Source organism: Chaetodon trifascialis, chromosome 4 (assembly GCF_039877785.1).
Source record: "Chaetodon trifascialis isolate fChaTrf1 chromosome 4, fChaTrf1.hap1, whole genome shotgun sequence".
Lineage (NCBI taxonomy): Eukaryota > Metazoa > Chordata > Actinopteri > Chaetodontiformes > Chaetodontidae > Chaetodon > Chaetodon trifascialis.
The window spans coordinates 7,086,459-7,107,151 of record NC_092059.1 but is presented as its reverse complement, the minus strand read 5'-3'; the positions used below and the strand labels follow the sequence as shown (position 1 = coordinate 7,107,151).

The 20,693-nt window shown below is 41.7% G+C and overlaps 2 protein-coding genes across 2 annotated transcripts in view; one reads left to right on the top strand and one right to left on the bottom strand.

Moving 5' to 3' along the window:
* The first annotated feature begins 714 nt into the window (after nucleotides 1-714).
* Nucleotides 715-20,693, top strand: part of LOC139330069 (cytochrome P450 2J6-like) — a 24,369-nt gene continuing 4,390 nt past the window's right edge. The window contains exons 1-5 of the mRNA XM_070960798.1: nucleotides 715-802; nucleotides 893-1,030; nucleotides 1,118-1,278; nucleotides 1,437-1,613; nucleotides 7,944-7,950. Coding sequence (XP_070816899.1) covers nucleotides 715-802; nucleotides 893-1,030; nucleotides 1,118-1,278; nucleotides 1,437-1,613; nucleotides 7,944-7,950 — 571 coding nt within the window. The remainder of the gene's footprint in view (nucleotides 803-892; nucleotides 1,031-1,117; nucleotides 1,279-1,436; nucleotides 1,614-7,943; nucleotides 7,951-20,693) is intronic.
* The window catches only part of LOC139329950 (cytochrome P450 2J4-like), a 7,321-nt gene continuing 940 nt past the window's right edge, over nucleotides 14,313-20,693 (bottom strand). Inside the window, exons 2-9 of the mRNA XM_070960616.1 lie at nucleotides 19,717-19,879; nucleotides 19,432-19,581; nucleotides 18,175-18,335; nucleotides 17,128-17,304; nucleotides 16,887-17,025; nucleotides 15,645-15,832; nucleotides 15,191-15,332; nucleotides 14,313-14,488 (exon numbers count right to left, since the gene is read on the bottom strand). Of these exons, the coding sequence (XP_070816717.1) occupies nucleotides 14,313-14,488; nucleotides 15,191-15,332; nucleotides 15,645-15,832; nucleotides 16,887-17,025; nucleotides 17,128-17,304; nucleotides 18,175-18,335; nucleotides 19,432-19,581; nucleotides 19,717-19,879 (1,296 nt within the window). The remainder of the gene's footprint in view (nucleotides 14,489-15,190; nucleotides 15,333-15,644; nucleotides 15,833-16,886; nucleotides 17,026-17,127; nucleotides 17,305-18,174; nucleotides 18,336-19,431; nucleotides 19,582-19,716; nucleotides 19,880-20,693) is intronic.

The following is a 20,693-nucleotide window of genomic DNA, read 5'->3' as shown; positions in this document are numbered from 1 at the left end:
ATAAAACAACAGGTTTTTCAAGAAAGGAGGACAAAAGCCTTGAGAAGCTCAGACCTTCTTTCTGCTGCTGGTTCAACTCTCCTCAACAATGTGGCTTTATAATTTTTTTTACTGAGTTTTGACCTCAAGGTGACATTCCTGTTTATTCTAGTTTTTATCCTAATTGCAGACCTCCTCAAACACAAGAACCCTCCAAATTTTCCTCCAGGACCGTTGCCTCTTCCCTTTGTTGGGAATTTCTTTAGCGTGGACAAAAAACATCCACACATTTATTTTACCAAGGTAAAGATAAATATACAGAAGGTATCACCTTACAGTGCCTGTAATCATTAAGGATCAAAGATTAAAAGTCATATCATTGCTAAAGGCTTTTATTGATATGTTGTAGTTTTGTTAAGCACTTTAAAATTGTTATCTCGTGTTGTTAATCAATTTTGCATGTGAATTTTATTGAGGCATTCTGATACATTTAAATTTGATTAACCTAAATGAATTTACATACAGATCAAGACCCTTCACAGACAGCTTTATGTAATTCCTATTAGATAATAGTTACAAATGTGAACGTGCTTTACATCATGTAGCTTCGGCACTGAACTAAAATAAAAGGAAGCCATTTACACAATTTTTATCAATTCATCTTGAGAGCGTACTGTAACTTTATTGTGGTTCATCACTGTTCCTTCATGTATTGTCTGCAGCTGGCTGACATCTATGGAGGAAGCCATTGTGGCACAAGCCGAGAACTTTGTGGATCGACCGTACAATGCAGTCCCTCACAGATTTTACTCAGGAACCAAAGGTATACAAATCTCTGTCTTTTCTCTCATGCTGTAGAGAAATAACTTCCCCTGAAACATTAACCCTCTTTCCTCTGCATGCTTGTGTCTAGATGGTCTGTTCATGAGCAATGGTAAAATATGGAAGAGACAGCAACGCTTTGCTTTGTCTACCTTACGTAGCTTTGGCCTCGAGCAGAGTATCTGTGAGGAGATCCGACACCTGCAGGAGGAGATAGAGAAGGAAAAAGGTGGCACACAATGAGAATAAAATACAATTATAGTTGGTCGCCTCAGCTCTTCAGCAACTGTCTAAACAGCGGACTCTTTTCCTCCAGGTGAACCATTCAGTCCAGCAGGACTCTTCAACAATGCTGTGCCCAACATCATTTGCCGGCTGGTGATGGGGAAACGATTTGAATACAGTGACCACAAATTCCAGATGATGCTGAAGTATCTGTCTGAAGTTCTTTATCTGGAGGGCTCTATATGGGGTCTGGTTAGTCAGCCATATCTAGTGACTTCAGAGACAGCATTCTGGTATGACTGCAGGAGACAATCCGTAACCGTCTGAGAGGACAATGGCCAAGCTCATAACTTGTCACCAAAAACGATGTGAGTGAAAGTTTCTCTCATCTACTTCTTTATTCTGAATAGCTGTATGATTCATTCCCTGGAGTGATGAAACACTTGCCAGGTCCTCACAACAAAATGTCCAGCCACTTCAACGCACTCCAAGACTTCATCACAGAGGAGGTGAAGAGTCACAAGAAGGACCTGGACTACAACAATCCCCGGGACTACATTGACACTTTCATCATTGAAATGGAGAAGGTATGTGAACAACTGCATTGTGCACACGTGATTTTTTTTTCCACCCCAAATTGTTCCACTTAGTCCCGCCCTACTGCCTTTTGATTGATTTTGATTTCATTCTTTCTGGAGAGAAATAAGAGGCTGGGTTGATAAGCCTCTGGTGAATAAACTGAATAGCAGTATAGTCTGACTGCTATTATGTTCAAAGGAAACTTAAGAAAGGCCCCGTACAAAGAGTGGGAATCAGTCTCTACTCACCATTATGTGCACCGCTACATGCTTTCCTGAAGCTGTCCCGCTGCATAAAGTAACAACAAGCTCCATGGAGAAAGCCTTAACAAAGTTTTTCTCCACATTCGGTCTCCCTCAGGTAATTCAAACTGACCAAGGCACCATCCTGAATCCCAGGGCGCATTAGAGCGGTGGCACCAGACGTTGAAATCCATGCTTCGTAAGTATTGTCTGGAAACAGGAAAAAGCTGGGATGAAGGGGTTCTGTTTGTGTTGTTTGCTGCTTGTGAAGCCGTCCAGGAATCCTTAGGATTCAGTCCCACTGAGCTCGTTTTTGGCCACACGCCACACGGGCTGCTGAAATCCTTAAAAGAAAAATTCCTGTCGTCCGAAACCTCTCCAAAAATTAACGTTGCACCATGGCAACAGTGTGGCGAAGGAGTCTCTCTCTTCATCACAGACAGTGATGAAGCATCATTTCAACCTCTCCACTGTTCCCCAACACTTTGCGCGGGGTGATAAAGCTTTGGCATTACTGCCTATTCCTGGTTCAGGTCTTTCTGCGAAATTTTCCGGCCCTTACGGAGTTCGTGATCGTCTGAGTGATACTGATTACGTCATTGGCAGTTCTGCACTGATCGTGTGTGAATTCTCTAAGGTGTCTGACGGAGATGATGATGATGATTTGATGGTGCATCATCCCTCACATCAAAGCGCTGGGTTGCCGAACTCTGAGATGCTGAAAGTGTTACCATCCCAATTAAGCCACCTGGCAGATGAGCAGCAGCATGACGTAATTAATTTGATAAGCCATTTTTCGTGTCTTTTCAGTGATGTCCCGAGCCAAACAACCATTCTCCAACATGATATTGATGTTAAAGGTGCCAGGCCAATTAACCAACATCCTTATCGTGTTAATCCAGTTGAGCGAGCTCGGATGAAAAAGGAGGCAGAGTGTCTCCTGCAACATGGTTTAGCCACACCTAGCTCTAGTCCCTGGAGTTCACTGTGCCTGTTAGGGGCTAAATCTGATGGCTCTCCTCGGTTCATCACCGATTTTCGTAAAGTAAATGCCGTCACAAGCACTGACACAGGAACACATTCAGATCCTTGAGCAGGTGTTCGCCTGACTCGCTGCAGCGTTGCTCACACTAAATCTGGCGAAATGTGAATTCGGCAGGGCTACCATCACCTACTTAGGGAGACAGGTAGGCCAGGGCCAGGTGCGCCCTGTTAATGCAAAGATTGTCGCCATCACCGAATATCCCGTTCCGTCTACTAGAAGAGCCCTTCGCAGATTCCTAGGCATGGCTGGTTATTACTGAAGTTTCTGCCGGAACTTCTCCACTGTAGTCCACCCATTGATGAGTTTAACCAGTCCCAAGGTAGACTTTGTGTGGACTCCCAACTGCCAACATACCTTTGACAGTGTGAAGTCTCTTCTTAGCCACGCACCTGTGCTCGCCGCTCCTGATCCCTTGCGGCCGTTCAAACTGGAGGTTGACGCCAGCGCGGTGAACGCGGGTGCGGTACTGCTGCAGGAGGATGCTGAGGGAATTGATCATCCCGTGGGTTATTTTTCGAGGAAGTTCCACAAGCACCAGCTCCATTATTCCACCATTGAGAAAGAGACTTTTTCTTTGTTGCTAGCACTCCAACACTTTGAAGTTCTCCAGTTGTTGTTCTGACCGATCATAACCCGCTTGTGTTTCTATCCTGAATGTACAACCACAACCAACATCTCATGCGGTGGGCGCTGACTGTGCAGGACTACAACCTGGAGATTCGGCATAAAAAGGGGTCAGATAACGTGTTGGCAGATGCTTTGTCCAGGTTGTGGTAGATATTTAGATTAGGGAGTTACAAACCTAACAGTTTGTCAGTTTGTATTTTAAGGGGTGAGGTGTTACGGCCACCGACGTTCCTCCCCCTTTTTTTTCATCTAACCTGCCATCCATCAGGGGAGTGTGTGTGCGGAGCAGGCAGAGTGGACCTCAGCGCAGGGTTGGCTCGTCCTGAAGGTGTGATCTCCCTCCGCCTCCCACCTCCCACCTTCAGATGTCCACTCGCTGGATTGGTGCAGTGTCGGGGCCTGTTCACCAATCACCAGGCGCCAATCGAGGACGGGATGCTGAAAGGCTCGAGCGGACTGGCACTCGGCGCAGCTGAAGAGCAGCGCGCCAGACGTGTTGTTTTGAGTGGCTGTATTGTGAGACTGAGAGGCATTTTGAATTTTGTGAAGGACTGGATCAGGGTCAGCTTCAACCACTGATGTTAAGAAGAAGAAGAAGAAGAAGAAGAAGAAGAAGAAGAATTTCCTTTATTCGTCACATTTTTTACACACAACATGCAGTTGAAGAGGAAACTGTACACGCCATGCATATGTGAAATTCCATCCCGCTATTTGACCCATCCATGGTCAGTCCTTCCTCCACGGCAGACCATAATAGTGACACAGAGGTAGTGGAGATTTTGTTTAGTGCACATTAGGAAGAAGGGGTGCTGATCTGCTGTTTATGTTAAAACTTTAGTTAAGTGAGTGAGGTGGTTTAACTGAACCATGTTTTGTTTTTTTGTTTTTTTAATGAGGGCAAGGTGTCATATTTGCTTAATGGGGACATTCAAGTTGGTCAAATAACACCAGTAACCAAGCAGTGTGGTTGACCTACTTTTTTTTAATCGACATCCATTTCTGCAATTGTTTTGTATTTGAGTGAATGATTTACTAGATTTGTCAACTGTCTGAATGGTTTTATAACAGCTCTAAAATGTTCCCTTCTCTTTCTGTGCGATTCTTCTATAACCAGAGTCATTTATGACTTTTGAATATGACTATTTCAAAATGCAGAAAGTGTCACAGTTAGGGAAAAGTAATAAGTTGTTAGGAATAGTGTAAAAATAAATCACTGAGTGTTGTCACTGAATATGGTCTCATGTATTTAAAGATGCTCATCTGTGTGTGAATTCATATGTATGTCGCTTTGGATAAACACATCTGCCAAATGATTAATTGTAATTGTAAGCTCAATCTCCAAGGCGCTGAATCACAAAACCAATTTTTTGATATCGTAAGTAGGTGGAAAGGCCTGGTTACAAAATGCCAGGCTGACAAGGGAGAGTGGAAATAGATTAGTGTGTTCGTGTGTTCAGGTGATTTTGACCGGACGGACAGGAGTTGTGGCAGGACAGAAGTGACCGACAGCATGTGGGAGTGATGTCATTGGCACAGGAGAAAAGGTCAGAGGGTTTCTGGTGGACAGGAAGAGAATGGCAGTGCCTCAGAGGAGTCCAAAAAGCTCCAGGTTCACTGCATCTTAGTTGGCTTTGATAATTTGATTAATTCTTAGTTTGTTAGGGAATCCTCCTGAATACAATATCAACGCAGGTGAACCTTGCATCATTTGCTTGTTTTGTGGCCATGTCTTTAAGACACCTGGAGTCAAAATCATGTTTTATCAATTTATTAATTTAGTTTACATTGTTCTTACATAATGCATATTCTTAATGAGTTTTTAAATAGTACAGTTACCACAAACTAACAGAAATGATTTCATTTCATCATGGGTGCAGCGGAAACTGTCACAGCAGATGCTGCTGGTTTAGACCACTATCCTGCTGCTGTTGCTGGCAGCTGCCTGAATAACCATTCTGTGGTTATTCAGCAGTTCTGACTTAGTGGCAGTGCTTTCCTGCCACACATGTACAAAACCCAGATTTATTACAATACAGTTGAATTAAAATTATTCTCAAATTTGGTTTACAAATGTGAAGATAATGACCAATTTAAACGCAGTCAAGTCAAGGTCAATCAAATAAAGTGCATTCTGACCACAGCTCGATTCATATCAGCTTTTTTTATGTTTCAGTGCTGAGGAAAGAAACAAAAGGCATAAGTATTGGCTGATGTCTTTTTTTTCTTAAAAAATGCAGTGTGACACTGTTTCTGACAACACTAGCAGGTCCAGGGCCACAGCCTGCAGCACCATCTACAGGTACGTTAGATGCAGAATGCAAAATGACAGGAAAAGAGAGGCTTTCAGCCTTGCAGCTTTCATGAGGAGTATTTACACTTTGGATGAAACAGAAACTTCACGTTACAAATCATCATTGACTGCAGTCTTACTGTCCAATTGCATATATACGTTTCCAGTTTTATTATCCATCTCCATCTGTCTTACAACTTACTGCAATTTACAACAAGCTTTACATGATCAGGTTCTTCTGACTGCCTCTCCCAACCCGACGACTGTACTGCTGAGACAAACAGAAAGAACAGAAAAAAAGCTTACTCACATTAAAAATGTATTTTTTTTATGAATGTTTCCATTTGTAACACTTGTGAAATTGAAGGGCAAAGCGAGGCAAAACTCTACATGCAAGAAAAGTGTTTTCTGATGTTTTGTTTCTTGATGTTGGAGTGGTGTCTGTGCACCTGTGGTGTGTGTCAACTAAATTATCGATTGACAGCCCTATATATATATATATATTAGTGCTGTCAGGCGACTAAAAAAATTAATCTAATTAATCGCATTTTAATCTCATATCTGCTAAAGGTCCCCAAATAAAGAATTTGAATTCTAGGACATTACAATTCACTGACATTCACATTACAGCTGGTGAATTCTTTTCATCACTGTAGTTCTCGACGGTAGCTGGAAATTAGAGTCAGATGACGCTATCTGAAACGCCTCTTTTAGGCCCTTGTCTTCCACGATTGAAATCGGCCTGCAATCAGCAGCAACCCACTTTGCGATTGAGTTTGTCAGTTTTTCTGTCGTGGCTTTGCTCATTCGTTTTCCTAACTCAGCAAGTGTGGGTTGGCGGAGTGAGCTCACGGGAGCACTAGCGGCACTAGCAGCAACTACATGTTTAGCGTTTAAATGATAATTCAGGCTGGAGCTGCTACGGTGATAGGAAAATTCTTTTTTACGCAAGGTACAAATCACTGCGTTCTTGTTAATAGTCCCGTCTTTGTTCTTTTTATAAATAAACTTGCCGTTCAAAGGTCCAAGTAGGCTTGCCTCGCTCTCCGGTGTCGCATCCATGTCTGTTGTCACCCTGCTTTTGACTAATGGCGCAGGTAGGATGCGACCTCACTGCAGCCTACGGGTCACTCAAAGGGCCAAATTTAAAATGCTTGCGCATTGACTTGCCACTCATGATTAATTGCGTTAATTTTTATAGGGCGTTAATTTGCAGCGTAATTAATTAATCTAATTAACGCGTTAAACTGACAGCCCTAATATATATATATATATATATATATATATATATATATATATATATAAAAACCGCTGCGGTCCCTCTCCTGCTTCAGATTTAACTACATAGACGGGACTTTCTTTAATCCGTCAACAACAACAACATGACAACAACATGGATTTCCTGTTCCCACATATCTGATAGTTTGTATTTCCCCCTGATATTCATGTTTCTCACTAAGACCCTATCCCCCTCCAAGAGTTCAGCTGCCTTGACCTTTTTGTCAAACCTAGCCTTGTTCTTCTCGCCCATCTTCTTGAAGTTTTTAGCAGCTAATGAGTAGCTCTCTTGAAGGCGCTGACAAAGGCTCTTGACATACTCTGAGTGGGTCTTGTGGTTCCCCATATCAGTGTGGATTCCCAGGACAAGATCGATTGACAGTCTGGGCTGCCTACCAAACATTAGTTCATAAGGAGAATAGCCTGCTGTATCATTTCTCGTGCAATTGTATGCGTGGACCAAAGGTTTGACAAAATCCCTCCAATGGTATTTGTCTCTCTCTTCCAGGGTCCCTAGCATACCAAGGAGTCCGAATAAACCGTTCCATCGGGTTTCCCCGGGGATGGTACGGGGTAGTACAGACTTTGTCTGCTCCTATCAGTGTGCAGAGTTCTCTGATTGTCTTAGACTCAAAGTCTCTGCCCTGGTTGCTGAGCAGACGACTGGGAAACCCGTAGTGAACAATGAAGTTTTCCCATAGAGCCTTTGCAACAGTTCTGGCCTTCTGGTCTCTAGTTGGCACTGCCACAGCGAATTTTGTAAAGTGGTCAGTGATGACTAGAATGTTTCTCGTGTCTCTATTATCTGGCTCAAGGGATAGGTAATCCATACAAACAAGCTCGAGCGGGTAAGTAGCGGAAATGTTCTCCAAAGGCGCAGCCTTTTGCGGCACAGCCTTCCTTCTGGAACAGCGCTCGCACTTTTTGCACTTCTCCTCAATGTCTCTGGCTATTCTTGGCCAATAGAACCTGGCATGAGCAAGATGAAGTGTGTGTTCCGAATCAAGATGGCCAACATCATTGTGTACTCCCTGCAGTGCCTTCTCTCTCAACTGCTCAGGTAAGACCAAGTGGTAGACAAGATCGCCTCATTCAGACCATTTCCTGTACAGGACATCGTCCCTGAGTTCAAGTTTTTTCCATTCCCTGAGAAGAAGTTTGACATTGGGATGTTCAAGATTTCTCTCTCTGAAAGTGGGTTTTACAGCTCTCCTCACAAAGATGATAACACGTGAGATAGATGGATCATTATTTTGAGCATTACACCAGTCAGAGTTGGTCATGGATGGCAAAGTGTCCTCGCTGAAAACATCAGGCACTATAGAGGGGTCGACAACAAGAGACTCTGCAACAACAGGTTGCTCTGAATGATGGTGGTGTTCACCTTTAAGGGTCACAAGATGACGTTCACAGAATGCAGAGAACACTTCATGACCCATGTCGTCTCCATTTTTCATGTCCTCTATCCTCTCTCTCTCCTTAGTGAAAGCTTCATCCTCAAGAGGTGGACCTTGAGGCCACCGGGATAAAATGTCAGCACGTAGGTGAGGGGATTGTTGTCGGTAAGTACAGTGAAACTCGATCCATAAAGATAATCACTGTACTTCTCACACACCGCCCACTTTAATACCAAGAATTCAAGCTTATGAGTGGGATAGTTTCTCTCACTCTTAGAAAGACCTTGACTGGCGTATGCGACAACTCTGAGCTTCCCCTCCTGTTCTTGGTCCCCAACCCGTCACGACAAGTGTCAGTATGTACAACATACAGCAGTTGTGGATTCACGAAGGCAAGGATGGGAGCAGCCGTCAATTTCTCAATCAGAGTTCTGAATGCACTCTCACACTTGGGAGTCCACTCCTCACCGAGGGGTGCATTGGGGCTCACAAGAGGTGTGGTGCACTCCCTCTTGTACACTTTGCCTCTCTTCTTTGGTGGATAATAGCCCACTGTCAGACTATTAAGAGGTCTGGCTATCTGGGAATACCCCTCGACGAACCGCCGATAGTGCCCCGCAAAGCCTAAAAAGCATTTTAGCTCTGTCCTATTTAAAGGACAAGGCCAATCTCTCAAGGCGGACACCTGGTCAGGGTCGGTATGAACTCCCCGCGCATCAACCACATGACCAAGATACTTGACTGACATTTTAAAGAAGTGACATTTTTCCGGAGACAATTTTAGACCGTAATCTTTAAGACGGTTCAGCACCTTCATGAGCCGTGCTTCGTGTTCTTCCAATGTACCTGAAAAGACAATCAAGTCGTCCAGAAAAACCAATACTTCATTGAGGTGCAAGTCGTCAACACGCCGCTATAAGCTGCTGAAAGGTGCTTGGCGTGTTCGTGACACCCTGTGGCATGCAAATGAATTTGAAGAAGCCTAGGGGACACGTGAAAGTGGTTTTAGGCTTATCTTCTTCAGCCATCTTGACCTGGTAATAACCAGATTTAAGATCCATGACAGAGAACCATTTTGCGCCACTGAGGGCTGCAAAGGTAGAGCATATGCATCTCTGATGGTTCAAGCATTCAGCTTCCCGTAGTCGATGCACAGCCTGATCGAGCCGTCCTTTTTCCTCACCAAGACCACTGGCGATGCGAAAGGGCTCTGTGACTCTTTAATGATTCCTGCATCAAGCAGTTCTTTAAGATGTTGCTTGACCACCTCTCTGTCGGTGGGATGAACAGGCCTTGGCCTCCCCTTAAAAGGAGTTTTGTCATGTAGCCTGATGTGATGTCTCACAGCAGTGGTGTGACCATGTGACAGGTCATCCACAGCGAAGACTTCTGGAATGGATCGAAGCTTGGTGATGATACGGTCTTTCCACTGTTCAGATATTGGTGAATCATCAAGATTGAACTGGAGGTTGTGACTGTCAGGTTTATTGTGACGAGAGTCACCTTGCTTGGGTCCAAGTGGTATGACCTGCTGAGCCGCACATTTTTGTGCAATGATGCATTTCGGCTGCAGCGTAACATCGTGGTCACTAAGGTTACACAGGACAACGGCGACCTTGCTGCTGGATTTAAAAGGGATGTCCATCAGTGCAGCTTCAAGGAACACGCCACCTGGCAACCCATGACGTTCATTGGGTTCAAGCACAACGGTGGTTTGACTCTTCTTTTTCAGCCTAACATCACCTACGACACAGCACTTTTGTTTTGCTGGGACGGTGATGGGGTTCCCACCATGCAACCTAACAGGATATGCATGGTTGTCGAGGTCATGGATCCGGGCAATGTGCTAGAAGATCACTGCGAGGTCTCTGGAGGTGAGTTGGTGAATGAACTCTGGACCATTTCATTCAAGTACTTGTTCGTAGAGTCTGAATAACATATTTGCCCCACAACAGCCCCTAATGAACTGTCTGAGCAAGTGATCGTTGGAACTTTCAGCTGAGACTCCCCCTCTAGAAATTGCCCTTGTGAGGAGGTTGTAGAGCCTGTTCAAGTATGCTGAAGGCTTCTCTCCATTGTTTTGGTTAGAGCTGAGAAACACACCGAATAACTCCTCTCCATCCTCCACGACACCAAAAGCAGAATCAAGTTGAGTGACATAAACGCTTGGTGGTGAAGAGATGCCAAGAGGCTTCATGACGTCAGCTGCTGGACTCAGCAAGCTCTCCAGAATCCTTCTCACCTTGTGAGCGTCACTCAGGGAAGAATCATCAAGGAGAAGATCAACTTGGGTACGCCAAGTTTCATAATCCACCTCACCATTTGGCCTTGAGATCCACCCAGAGAAAGTGCGCATCTTTATCTGTGGGGATGATGAAGTGGTGGACTCACTTCGGATGACATGCTTCACGATCACTTTCTGGATCTCAGGGGGGTTAAAAACATTCTCACTGACGTGAACCAGGCTCACTGGTATACTAGCAGATGCACTATGAACATGTGTAGGCTCTGCAGGTTCATTTTGGTCAGTATTAGGCATGTTACCATTCTGAGTTGCATGTGGCTGTGTAGCACTACTATGTACGTTGTGTGACATGCTCTGGTTTCCCTGCAGCTCGTCTTGAAGCATACTCAAAAAACCTGCCCTGCCACTACCTGCAACAGACTGCGGCTCACCAAGGTATTGACGAGCTATCTCCCTCCCCACCTCTTCCTGACAAACATCTCTAATGGTCCTCACAAACCACGGCACGGCAGGGTCCCTTGGGCTTGGTAAGGTACCCAAGGTAATGGGGTTGATTCTGGAGATAGACCTGTCAGATGCATACTGGATCAGGGTTCTACCCTCTGGCTGTCCTGACTCATCAGGGAAATGTCCCCATTAACTTTAAATACAGTACTGAATTCTTCATCTGTGTAATCTGATCCTATACCTGTTACATACAGGGAGCTCTGACCATTAACTTCAAACTGGTTGCAAATATCCATTTCTGACTCAGTGGAATGAACTTCAAAGGTGTGTATTGTGGGGTGGAAGATCAGGAAGCTACTATTAGCCTATCTCCTGGCTGGCTCACCACTTTTTTATGTAACCTGGATGTGTGTCCCTCTGTCTTATAAAAGAGATCTACACTGCTGATCCTGGGTATAATACCTAGAATGTCTAAATGTAGGGTTATATCAAATATCTTAGACCTAGGACCTTACAGTTCAGAATTTTCACAGGTTTACTCACATTCACATCACTGGTCTTCTAGATTTGGGAAGGAGATTGGCAGTAGCAGGCTCTGCAAGAGAGTAAATAAGATCTCCAACCCACACAACACACAGGACCAGAGGTTTATGAAACAGAAAAAATATCTTTATGCAAAAATTCTGTTCAGTTCCCTTTTACTTTGAATGTTCATTGGTTGTCAACCTTCATGTCATGTCTATGTCAGTTCAGTTATTTGCATATCTAGGCGACAACCTTCAATTATGTATTCTTAGTCCATGAACAAAAAACAACCTGAGTCTTAGGTGGAGAAAAGTACCAAAAAAATGAATAAAATGCTCTCAGATGGCATTCCCTTTGTTTTGGTTCCTACCACCCTGCTGAAACGGCAAACATCCTTATGTCGACGTCTTGACACACAGAAGGCATCTACAACAGCAATGACGTCCTGGACCACGATGAAGCAGCTCCTCACATGGCACAGACAGAATCGCCCCTCAAAAAAAAAAAAAAAAAAACAGTCTGCATACAAATATGTGGAACTGTTAGACTTCCACACTTTAAATGTCTTTTTTACTTAATGTCCTTAGCTTTAAAAGTAAAAAAATTAATTTGCATTCAACCTAGTTAAGCCATACACATGAATTAAATAATTTCCTTATTTTTTTCACATGAAATGAATTGAATGAACGTGTACAGCTTTAAACATATGAATTATAATTTATGCAGCTTGAACATGAGTACTCTGTAACACACTGAATTTAATATTACTCTGCATCATTTAGTTGGAGTAACAGCAACAACCGTATGTGAGCTGCGCATAGCCTCATTAGCAGGCCGCAGCTGGGTTAGCAGGCCGAAAGGAAATAAAACGTGCTAAACACACATCACAGAAATCATTACAAATCCGTCACATAATCTCAACATTATGAAAAAAACATCTCCAATATCACTAAGCACTGATCGACTATTCTGACTGGTTATTATTTATTTTCCAACGTATTGAACCAGAATGATAGTGCTAACTGAACTAAGCTAACTCACCAGAATAGTTCTAAAAGTTCAGGAAACCACTCCGACAACTGACTCCTGTGTCTTCGAGGTAAATACTCATTCGTGGTTCACCGCCAACAGCAGCTCTCTCATAATGTTCATGGAAACTTTCCTTAATCATGTGCCAACCACAAAACAGTGCGCTTCATGGCAGCATAGTTTTTCCTTGCTTCTCGTTTCCCTCGCGTTTTTCCTCCGGGGCGCACCTCGACACACCGAGAGAGCCACGGGAGATGCGTTCAAGGTGAACTCTGGAATTTTAATTACCGCACGAGAAACTACCATTTGGAAAATACGATGCATTCAAGGAAATTGGTATTTCCGAGTGCTATAAATCTAATCAGGGATACATAAGCATCATACCATCAACCAGACATGTGAGGCATGTGATGACATGAACTTTTACTGTGAAAAATGCTGACCAGCTTCACTACTACCTCAATATTTTTATCTACGTTAGTCCTGACCTGACTTTTTTTTGAGTAACTCTAAATGTGCTGATACAGTGAACAGAAACGTGTTGATTCAGACTACATCAAAAACATACAACTCACTTGTCTCTGAACTTACAATTAATATACATATTCAGCCTTTTAAGTAAGCTGATAAACTTACAGATTTGGTCTGAAAGAGGTCACTTCACATGAAAAGAATAAAATAAATAACCCATATCTTGTCTCATTTTGCTGGCTGCTAACGCCTATACGTAGTCCCTCAGGTACCCTAGTTTTTGTTATTTCCTTTCGCTAGTTATTTTCCATCTCTAACTTAAAAAGCTTTACAGGGAAAACCCAGAAGTTAGAGTGGGTGTGTGTTCACGTAAAGACAAAAGAAACCTTAAGCTTGCGGTTTGCTAATTTATTTCAGAATCAGAAAGTCTTCATAGCCTAATTCATATAAAGCACAAAATACATCTCAATCACACTCATTACAACAAAACAGACCAATCCAACATGCAGTGGAAAGGAAAGATTAGTTGCCAGTGATTTCTTTTAAGATATCCTGGATATCTGCATCAAATTCAGTGCAGACGGGCACTTCATTTCACTGCTTGAGAATCATCCTGAGATACAAAAGTTCTGGAATACAATTTATTTAAACATTGATTTACCCTAAAGTTTGTATTCCTAGTTTCTACCCAGAGGGTTGCACATTAAACAGCAAAGAAAAAAAATCACTGATTGATGTTGAAGGTGATATTTCTCATACCATACAGCACTAGCTTATTTTTTTCTGTTTTGTTTTTCTTAAAGAGTGTGGTTTCACATCAAAGAGAGTAATTTTTTTCTTGTTAAAATCTTTGTGAATAATATATATATATATATATATATATATATATATATATAAAACTGGAATATGGAAAAAACTGGAAGGATTTCATTGCACATTGAATTCAGCAGATTACAGTGATGATGTCAAAAAGGCATATTAATTAATTATGTATTAGTCATAGGAAAAGATCAATACAGCGGTTCATGTATGTTAGACAGTCAATGCAGTGGAACTCAGTGATTGGCTGTGTTGTGAAGCAGAGATGGCTCGGTTTGGGACAGCTGGTGGTTTATCGTGCTATGGCACAGACGTGCTGAGGTTTGGGCCTGCGAGTGCCTCTTAAGTCTAACTCCAGAGTGGGCTGCTCTCCAGGGGCTGGAGAGAAAGAAAACCTCTGAAGGAGGGAAGTAAAAAAGAGGAATAACTCCATCCTGGCCAGCTGCTCCCCGAGACAGACACGCTTCCCTGAGGACACACAATACAACCAATGAGTTGTCTTCTGGCAATTTTTGAAAGGATTCACTTTGACCATGTAATGCTTCCACAGCAGTATCAAGTCTGAAACTTTTGTTTATCTATAACACTTCATTGTTTCAGTTCTTCAAACTAAAATGAATATAAGACAAAGAAGGCTACAAATTAAAAAAAACTATAGTGCAGTGTTTTTTTTTTTATTATTGTCTATAGGAAACGATTTTATCACATTTCCTTAGCCTAACCATGAGTTTGCTATGAAGAAACTCATAGACCTGTACCTTTAAATCGATTATATTACATAGAGATGGACAGGGCACTTGCTCTGGCTCTGAATGACGGTGAGAGGAACAGGGATTCCTTTCCCTCCTCTGCTCTCTTCTCTTTCTCTCAATTCATCTGACTGGACAATGGAATGGATTGTCTCTTTCTCATGGTGGAATCATGAACATTGATGTTAACGTTAGTGTTCGTCTGGGTTTTTTCACACATTAGTGTTCGTCTGGGTTTTTTCACACAGACTCAACTGGTGTCGGATGTCCTTTTGTGTTTCTGTTGACTCGGGATGTCTTTGTCTTCCATTTTGGCTAAAGATCTGAAATAACTGAGTGTGACAAATATGCAAACATCGAAGAAACACTTTTTTAAAGTACTGTATAACTGGGCTTTAGAGGGCTGTTACTACTGACTAACCTGCGGAAAAAGGAATGAAGGCCTCTCTTTTTCTAAATTTCCCATCATTGTCCAGAAAATGATGAGGGTTGAAGGAGTTTGGAGTTTCCCACATCAACTCATCATGAAGAACCGAGTCCAGTGTGGGCATGACCATGGTGCCCTGGGGAAAAAAAACATTAACAAAAGCAGTAAATCATAGTGATATATTTTTAATTTAATTTAATTTAATTTAATTTAATTTAATTTAATTTAATTTAATTTAATTTAATTTAATTTTATTTTATTTTTCTTCAAGCAAGTTTGATTATATTAACAGAAACAGAGGAACGTGAACAAATTACGAGGTTGAATTGAATTCCCAACATTGGAAACGGCAGTTGATGAAATAATCTTAATAATTAAAGAATGTTATCAGAAAGCATTGCACTGAAAAGCTCACAGAAAGAAACTCTTTCACATGTGCATCATGTACCTTTGGGATTGTGAAGTTGCCGATCGTGGTGTCTTTGACTGCCACGTGGGCCATATTGAGGGGAACAATGTTGCCCATTCTCTGGATTTCATGGACGACTGCATTGGTATAGGGCATGTTGTCTCTGTCAGTCAGAGACGGCAGCCTGGATGGACCAATGACAGCGTCGATCTCAGCCTGGACTTTCTCTGCACGCAGTGAAAACATGACACAATCTGAGTCTACCTGTTGTGTACATGACTGGGGCGACACAACTCACACCCTCAGTACAGGCCCAACCTGCGAGAGGCCCTGATATAATGTTAATTTCCTTACCAAAAACTATGATGAAATGTGCTCGTCAACAACCATGACATGAGACAGAAACACAGCTAATGACAACAGCATTTGCTTGGAAGAAAGCTGTGTAACCATAACAAAGCTGCTATGAAAAGATGTGTTAATGCTCACCACAAAGAAACTGAGGTAGGTTAGCATTCTTTAAGCTGCATTAATGTGTGTGTTGCGGCTCATTCAACCTGTTTTTTTTTTTTTTATCATATAATGATAAGCCAACGTCTTACATGATAAGATGAGATTGACTTAAATGTTCAGTATGATTTAATGACTAAAAAAACACAAAAATGCCGCATTTTATTAACTCAAACTAGACTGTAAAGGCCCGTTTACACGCACGCGTTATTTGAAAAACTGAGACTTTTCCCTTAGTTTCTGCACTTCATATTCCGGCCAGAGTGGAGATTTTGGAAAACTACAGTTGCATGTGAACTGATAAAAATGGAGAAAAACAGAGTTTTATGTAGCCGACGTCACATGATACGCCAGAACTTGCACCTGTGCCAAAAGTGCGATCTATGTTTACATTTTCATTTGGCTATGGTGATCATGGATGCATTCAGAGTAGCAGCCGCATTTATATTGGTGCAAACGTATGTTTGCATTTGCAAATACAGCTGCTCTATTCTATCGAGGAGCAGAGACGAATGAGTGGTTGGAGGTCAGCAATTTTGCAACAACATACATACACGAGTGAGTGTAAACGAAAAGTTTTCTGTGAACAGACACGTGTGCACGATGTTATTTTGAAAATGGAGAGGGTGAAATGTCCATTTATGAAAATAGCCGGCTACGTGTAAACGTAGTGTGAAATATATGGTTTCTTCGACTACAATAAACACTAAAATGCCCAGACAACAAGCAGGCACGTGGTGCAACTGATATTGCTCATGCATGCAAACACACCTTGTATGTCAGGATAGTACATCATGTATACCAGTCCCCAGATTAAAGTTGTGGTTGTAGTTTCAGTTCCAGCACCAAACAGGTCCATTGCACAAAAGCACAAATTCTCAACATCAAAACCAGAGTTTTTGTCCCCCCTCTATCAGTAACACAAAAGACAGTTTTTGGTCAGTTGACGTAATTCATTAGAAAATACAAAGAGAACAAATACACAAAGCACAGACCCAGAAAGAACACTCACCTCTTCCATCTCGGTGAGGAAGCAGTCGATGTAGTCTCTTGGTGAGGAGGGGTCGATGCTTTCTTTGTGTTCCTTCATCTTGATTCTTATGAAGTTAGTTATCCTTTTTGACAGAGCCACCATCCTCTTGTGAGGTCCAGGCACCCACTTCAACAGTGAGGGGAATGTGTTATAAAGCTGCAGAGCATGAAGACAAGTACCAGATCATCTGAGAATCAGGAAATAGATCACAACTTGAACACAGACACAGGTGGGAGCCATTGCAACTGTGGCAAAACCTGATTTGTTGTTGCTGGCTTTGTCAAACAGACACTTCTCATCAATGAATCAATGACATTGTTATAGAAAATCACATATTTTATCCATATTGTCCAATCCTGAACACAGAACATAGCGAAGTGGGTAAAGCACAGGTGTAAATAAAACAAAATAAACTCAAATAAATTGTAAAAATGCCAAACTATCCAGTATTTCACAAGAGGATTAGATTCTTCTTTCCTTTTCCATTAATCATCTGATGAACCTTCAGATTTATGTGGTGACCCTTTGGAAGGGCCCAACCCACGGATGGCAAACCACTGGACTAAACTACGAACTGTACAGTATATAAAGTAATTAAAACAAGCTCCACCTCGACCTGATACAACAGTATAATAATGTAAGATATAATATCAGGACATTTTACTGCATTTATTTATTACTGCAAGTTTTTACTTTTGATACTTTAAGTACATTTTTTCTAACAACACTTTTGTACTTTACCAAAGTAGATTTTAAATGCAGGACTTTTACTTGTAATGGAGTATTTTTACATTGCTGTATTCAAATGTTTACTTTAGTAAAGGAGTGTTTCTTCTACCACCGGTTACACATTTTTCATCCCATTTAATGCCTTTTTTTGTTTCATTCAATATCAAGTTAATTGTGTTATTCTGGAGTCCTTTTACAAAACAGTGATAAAAATATACTATTGGCTTTTTGGGTCTGGCAGGAAAATCCTGATTTTAAAAAGATTAGTGCTGTGTCTCATTTACAAAGGAAGCTCACCTGAACCAAGAATGTCCCCTGCAAGTTCACCATGTCGTTAAAGTTCTGAAGAATACCCTGGAACTGCTTGTCAGTGTACTCAAAGCGTTCACCAAACACCAGGCAGCAGATGATATTGGACATAGCATTGTTTATCACTGACACGATTTGGAAAGGTTTGCCTAAAAATAGAGAGAAAATATAGATAAGACACAAAGAAATGCTCTTTGATACGAGTGCATGGTACTGTGTTACGAGGTTGAAGGGTTAATCACTTCTCAAAAATATGTAATAAACATAAAACAAGACTAAGTTGAACCCTTGTTTTGGCTGGACTGGGTGTGGCCAGTGTGCTATATTGTGGCCAAACTGTTAACACGAATAGTCAGTGATGTCTTTAATGTTGATTCCTGAATATTAAAGGTCCCATATTATAGAAATATGTTGATTGGAAAGCAGCTTTTGGGGCTATGTAAATACTGTCAAAGTTTCAAAAAGCTCAATTGAATAAGAAATGCAATGTCTGTATTTAAAAGTTGTGCTTTTAAAAATTATGACAAGCAAAATAAAAGCATAAACCTGAAAATGAGCATAATACTAGACCTGTAATAATTGTTTTTAAAGCGCAGTGAAGTTGCACATCACATGGCTGAGATACATGTTTCAAAAAATGCTATAAATGCAGTTGCAGGAACAATACTTTCCACTGATATCTTCAGATGTTTGATTTTAAAGGACACTTACTCTAATTATAATTAGAACTATTCTAATTAGCTATTAACTCCTTCTGCTCTTTCTCTCTTTTGTTTGACTCTCTCTGCATTGAGTGATTGTTATTTGGGGTGTTTAAACTGTGTGCTTGCCTTCATGCTTCACTCCCTCATATTTAATAGCAGGTATGCTGTATACGAAACAGAATGTTAGTTACGTACTGTGTCTCCAGATTCTGTGAGTGCAGGCGTAACCCTCTGAGCTGTGGGGCCCACCAGTTCCTTAAACTTGCTGGGGAAAAGCTGTTTTTAGGAGCCGATTACCTGGTCTCAGTTCAACTTATACATAGACATAGCTTATACATAGGTGTCTTTACTCAACTGCAACGTCATCGGTCAGTCAGTCAGGGACAGACTTTCGTGTTTATAGGTTTGTATGGCCTGCTTTGCAAGTGAAAAATAATAGCAGGGTAGGGTTAGGGTTAGGGTTAGGTAACCCTAACCCTCATAGCAGAAAAGCATACTGGCCTGTAACTAGTTAAGAAGGATTAGCTGACTTGTTTTGTACCTTGATGACTGGCAATAGCCTCACTGAGATACTGGGTCTCCTGCTGGATGTATGGTTCAAGGCTCTTCTTCCCAAGACCAAAGTTTCTGAGTGTATGAAGAGCAAACCTCCTCTGCTGCTTCCATGAATTGCCATTCGAAAACACCAGACCTTTTGGAAGCACAGAACAGCATTAGACAGGAAGTAACTGGGAAAGGGGCATAACTAACAACTGGCTAAATGCTAATGTGCTTAATAACTAAATATTCATCAGCAACGTTTTAAAAGCAATGCAACACACACTACCTTTATTATGAAGAATATCATTAAAAATTGCTAAGACGGGGCGGTCGACAAAGTCCTCTCCTCTTTGGACCAAGGCCTCTCTCACAAACTTGAAGCTATTAACGATCACAATCCTTTCACCAAAGAGACGAACGCTGAAAATGTTTCCATATTTCCCTGCAAGCTGAACACAGACAGCAGACTGGTGTTTTGGTTCAACACAGTCTTGGTATACTTTCTAGCTGTAGCACAAACATGCATTAGATTGATGTGGGTCATGGTTTCATGTTTCATCTCTAGATTTGACTGCTTCCTTTGACATATTGTCAACTGTAGCCTTTTAAAAGCCTTGGATAGCCAGACCAAAGTCCACGGTGCTGTGAAAGCACTATATCAGTGCTGGGCAAAGGTCTGGCTGTGTCCAGTACCCATCGTACTGGGGAAAAACCCTCTGCTTTATTTGTATTCTTTAAACCAATCACAGTCGTCTTGGGTGCCACTAAGCACAGGCTGCAGGGACAGTGTGCTTGTAAAATAGTATCAGAGGAAACTTGTTTTGGTGAATATTTGTACATGGGGGTGATCATTTGTTCAGATAATACTGTCTCAGTTGCGATGCTAATTTCCATTGATGGTAATTCCTATTAAGCGCTAGATATTTCCATATAGATAAAATTGATTCAGGAATTAAAGAATCAATTCTCAAAGAAAAAAAAAAAGTTGGCCTGGATTGATATCACTGGTGCGTAAATGTGTTTTTTGCATTTGACTGCTGGTGTTTAAGGTTGTAGTTATTGGTGCTTACTGGTATAAACAGCAATGTATCATATTCCACACGTTCACCATATGGTGATCACTGTCCTGTGAGAAATACCTCAAATTTGTACGTGAGAGGTTTTCACCGCTCATGAAGGGCATGAAAAATTGTAATCTCAACAGTAACTTGTAACTAAAGCTGTCAGACAAATGTTGCGGAGTAAAAAGTAAAATAGAGGTTA